Source organism: Penaeus japonicus, unplaced genomic scaffold (genome assembly GCF_977035675.1).
Source record: "Penaeus japonicus unplaced genomic scaffold, GWHDUDI00000001_assembly GWHDUDI00000021, whole genome shotgun sequence".
Taxonomy (NCBI): domain Eukaryota; kingdom Metazoa; phylum Arthropoda; class Malacostraca; order Decapoda; family Penaeidae; genus Penaeus; species Penaeus japonicus.
Genome location: NW_028234423.1, coordinates 5,784,512 through 5,789,511, shown reverse-complemented (window position 1 = coordinate 5,789,511; position 5,000 = coordinate 5,784,512). Strand labels below are relative to the sequence as shown.

The window sequence follows — 5,000 nt, the reverse complement described above, 5'->3', positions numbered from 1 at the left end:
ACGTCTAGTGTGCGTGGAAGTAGCGCGGAGGTGTCGACACGCTACCGAGAAAGGTGCTTTTCTTTCTTTTCTTTTTTTTTCTTTTCTTTTTATTCTGAACCTACGTTCGTCCGTGACCTTTGACCTCTGAAGATGATGGGTTCGCCCGAAGGCTTCGCGAGCAGCCATCGGTCGAGGTCTCCTGTAGTGTTGCTCGCGCTGGTGCTTGCGACGACAACCCTGCAGCTGCTGGTGCTGCTTCCTGCAACCACAGGTCTTCCGCCCGTCATCAGAGTCGGTGAGTAGCGAGACCGCCGGGTTCCGCTCTCCCCGCTGCGGGTCTTGTGTTTTGGCTTAGCTTCCCGCTGGTGCTTGCTTGCGGAACGCTGCTGTTGTGGCTTAGAGGATAGAATGCTATGCTTGGTGTACAGTGTATGTTGTATGACACAATACACACACGCGTATACTCACTCTCTCTTTCTTTCCTTTTGTTCATCTCTCTTTCTTTCTTTCTCACTCTCTCTTTCTCTCTCTCTCCTTCTGTCTATCTCTCACTCTCTCTCTCTCTCCTTCTGTCTATCTCTCTCTCTCTCTTTCTCTCTCTCTCTCTCTCTCTCTCTCTCTCTCTCTCTCTCTCACTCCTCTCTCTCCCTCTCTCTCTCTCTCTCACTCCTCCTCTCTTTTTTTTCTCTCTCTTCTCCTCTCCTCTCTCTCTCTCCCTCTCTCTCTTTTTTTATCTCTCTCTCTCCTTCTCTCTCTCTCTCTCTCTCTCTCTCTCTCTCTCTCTCTCTCTCTCTATATATATATATATATATATATATATATATATATATATATATATATATATGAATATACATATACATACATATATACATATAAATACATACATACATATATATAAATATATATTTATATATATATACATATATATACACATATACATATACATATACATATACATATACATATACACATTTATGTATACATGAATAAGTATTTTTCTGTATGTGTGGGCATTACCTCAGTATAATAAACATTCCCCAGGCTCAGTGTCTCTAATAACAGTCGGTATATAATTTTCCAAAGGACAGCGAATGGGGAGAAGGAGGAAAAGATCCCTTAAGGACGTACTTATTTCGAAGGAACAGCGCCAGGACATCTTCAAATTTCCGCTGTTCCATACCCCTCCCCCTCCCCGGCCCCTCACCCCCCTTCCCCCTCTCCTGTCTCCAAACTGCATCTTCTCCATCTTTTCCTATTGCTTCGATTCCTCTCTCTCTCTCCTTTCATTTCCGCCTTCTTCTTTTCTTCCTCCTACTCCTTCTCCTGCACTTCCCCTTCCTCCTCCTCCTCCTCCTTTTCCTTTTACTACTCCTCCTACTATTACTTCTTTTCATTCTTCTCTTCCTCTTCTACTTCTTCTCTTCCTCCTCCTCCACCTCCTCCTCCTCCTCCTCCTCCTCCTCCTCCTCCTGCTCTTCCTCCTGCTCTTCCTCCTCCTCCTTCTCCTCCCCCTGCTTTTCCTCCTCCTCCTCCTCCTCTTCCTCCTTTTCCCCCCTGCTCCTTTTCCTCCTTCTCCCCCTGCTCTTCTTCCTCCACCTCCCCCTGCTTCTCCTCCTCCTCCTCCTCCTCCTCCTTCTCCTCCCCCCTTCGCAAAACAACGCGAAAAGTAAAGATAGCCGTTGCCATGACTACGAGGGGAGGAATAACATTCACTTCACTTCACATTTTCAGGTTAAACGTAAAAGAACTGATAAAAAGAAATAGAGAGATAAAGAAAAAATACAGGCTAAGTGGTTCATAATCTGATATCAAGAGCTGAGTATAAGCGAAAATGAAACAGGAAGAGGAAGGAAAACAGGGAGAGAGAAATAGGAGGAGGAGGAGGAGGAAGGGAAGGGAAAAAAATAATTTGCCTTTGAATTAGTACCAGTATGTACACTGGAGAAAAAAATATGAATGAATAGGAGTCGGAAAGATGATGGAAAAAAGATAAAAATAATAATAAAGTGTATATACATTTCTCTTTCGCTTTTACCATATCCGTGTTTCCGTTTTTTTAATACATATATATTTCAAGAGCCTTTCCTTTTTTTCATATATATTTCTTTCCAACAACAAACTTAACCGAGCGAAATTTAGATTTAGAAGAAATGCATCCGAAATGCATCGTCCAAATACGAGAAAACGATAATACGAGATCCACACACAGACCGCTTTGCCTTCAGCTGCTGTTTGGAGTTTGAAAAGTGGTCGGTGTGTTTAAGGCAATGCGGATGTGCGCCGTGGTATAGGTGGTGAGCAGGGAGGGAGGGAGGGTGAGGGAGGGAGGGAGGAGGGAGGGTAGGAGGGAAGGAGGGAGGAGGAGAGGTTAAGGGGAAGGAGGGAGAGAGGGTAGGAGGGAGGGAAGGAGAGAGGGTGAGGGTAGGAGGGAAGGAGGGAGGGAGAGTGAGGGTAGGAGGGAGGAGGAGAGGTTAAGGGGAAGGAGGGAGGGAAGGGTGAAGGAGGGAGGAAAGGAAGAAGAGATGGTGAGGGTAGGAGGGAGGAAAGGAAGAAGAGAGGGTGAGGGTAGGAGGGAAGGGTGAGAGTAAGAGGGAAGGAAGGAAGAAGAGAGGGTGAGGGTAGGAGGGAAGGAAGAAGAGAGGGTGGGGGAAGGAGGGAGAGAGGGTGAGGGAAGGAAGAAGAGAGGGTGAGGGAAGGAGGGAAAGAGGGTGAGGGCAGGAGGGAGGGAGAGGGAGGAGGAGAAGAAGAGGGAAGAAGTGGAGGGAATGAAGGAAGGCAGGGAGAGGGAGACAGACATACAAACAGACAAAATGACAGACAGACAGACAAAATGACAAAAAGACAGACAGACAGACAGAACCCGAAGTGACGTCAATCTGTTCACATCTAATGAACATAATTCCAGTTATCATCGGCAGCCTGATTAGAAAGGGAGAGGGTCAAAGAGGCAAGAAAAGGTCTTCGAAAAAGAAAAGAAAAATCTGATTAAATTCAAAGGCCTAATTACGTTTATTAAGCTCATAAGGCCTTGCTTGTCTTCTCGAACAATTTTTCTCTCAGAAATTTCAGATCAGAATTGCTTAAAGAAATATATGACACGAGACGATACTGCGTGAAAGCACATTTATTTATATGTGTATGTAGGTGTGCGTACATGTATGTATAGATAGAAAGACTGGGATGCACTTAGTTGAATAGATAGATAGAGAATTTGCTTTTGCGAAAGCCAGTGGGTAGAGGGAAGGAAAGAGAGAGAGAGGGAGAGGGAGAGGGAGAGAAAGAAAGAAAGAAAGAAAGAGAGAGAGGAAGAGAAAGAGAGAGAGAGAGGGAGAGAGAGAGAGAGAGAGAGAGAGAGAGAGAGAGAGAGAGAGAGAGAGAGAGAGAGAGAGAGAAATCAAAACAAAACTAAAACACCGATAAGTACTCACGAGGTCGAACGAGGTAAAAATCCAAGTTCAAAATGCACTGCCTTCCTCTTCTTAATTAGTTGCCACCCACATCTTGCTCTCGGGTAAAAAAAGGGTAATTGAATCATGATTTTTATGATAACAGCTGGAATGACGGAGGCCTGTGCTGGCATTTATAATTCAGTGTGTCAGGTCCGTGCATTTGGTCTGCATGCCGAGCGATTGGACGGTGTCGGGTGTGTGTGTGTGTGTGTCAGGGTTTCTATATGTGTGCGTTTATCTATGTGTGCAGAAGTATTCGTTTCTGTTTATCAATACGAGACTCAGAAAAAAAGAAAGAGAGTGGGAGAGGGAGAGAAAGAAAGAAAGACAAATAGCGAAAAAGAACAACGCCTCAAAACAAAAACAAAATAAACAAACGAAAAAAAACGCATAAACAACCGTACAGACAAACAGAACGACAAACAAGCAAAACCCCCCAAACAGACCAGCCAACAGACGGACCTCTCAAGCAAACCACAAAATCCTTCCTCTCGGCGCGTATCCTCTTCCGCCATATCATGGACCAAGGACACTTCCAAGAATACCAGGAGCCTGTCCTGTGATTTGCATTTTGATGAAGGATTTTCTGTCTTTCCTTCTTTTTCTCTTCTTTTTTTTTTTTTTTTTTTTTTTAGGTGGGGGGGGGGGGGGGTATTTTGTGCTATTGGAAGAAAGGGGCTCCTTCGCTTTCTTTTTTTTTTTGAGAAGAAGAAAAAGAAGAAGAATGTGAGGTTGAACAGGAACACATGGAGTATAAGAATAGGAAAAGACGAATACAACGAAGACGAAGAAGACGAAAAAAGAGAAAGTAAATAGTAGAAAGCGAGGAAGAAAAGGAGACATAGAAATTATGAAATAAAGAAGTAAGACATAGAATACTTACAGGCTCGCGGTTTTTCTTTCTTACTTTCTTTAATTTTTTTTTTCTTTTTTGAGGGGGGGATTTTATATTATGGGCAAAAGGGGGTTTATTTGTTTTCTGTTTCCATGACCGTGGGTAGATAGACGCCTGCTCATGCTTGTGTATATACATTTACAACCATCCATGTATGTACGTATGTGTGTGTGTGTGTGTGTGGATATGATTATGTTTGAGAGAGGAAAAAAATCAAGAGAGAGAAAGGGAACTGCTAGAGAAAGAAAGATAGACAGTCTGACTGATAGACAGAGAGACAGACAAACAGACAGAGCCAGAAAGAAAGACATCCAAACAGACAGAGACAGAAAAAGACACATCCAAACTGACAGAGAGAGAGAGAGAGAGAGAGAGAGAGAGAGAGAGAGAGAGAGAGAGAGAGAGAGAGAGAGAGAGAGAGAGAGAGAGAGAGAGAGAGAGAGAGAGCGAGACACATCCAAACAGACAGAGAGAGAGAGAGAGAGAGAGAGAGAGAGAGAGAGAGAGAGCGAGACACATCCAAACAGACAGACAGAGAGAGAGAGAGAGAGAGAGAGAGCGAGACACATCCAAACAGACAGAGAGAGAGAGAGAGAGCGAGACACATCCAAACAGACAGACAGAGAGAGAGAGCGAAAGAGAGAGAGAGAGAGAGAGAGAGAGAGAGAGAGAGA

General features: G+C 44.1%; 1 protein-coding gene across 7 annotated transcripts in view; it reads left to right on the top strand.

Annotated features, from left to right (window-relative positions):
- Positions 1–5,000, top strand: part of LOC122247033 (glutamate receptor ionotropic, kainate 2) — a 153,035-nt gene that overhangs the window by 568 nt on the left and 147,467 nt on the right. For all 7 annotated transcript variants that reach the window (XM_086548604.1, XM_086548602.1, XM_086548603.1 and 4 more), the window contains exon 1: positions 1–277. This exon is cut by the window's left edge. In XM_086548604.1, coding sequence (XP_086404730.1) covers positions 133–277 — 145 coding nt within the window. In that variant the 5' untranslated portion in view covers positions 1–132. The remainder of the gene's footprint in view (positions 278–5,000) is intronic.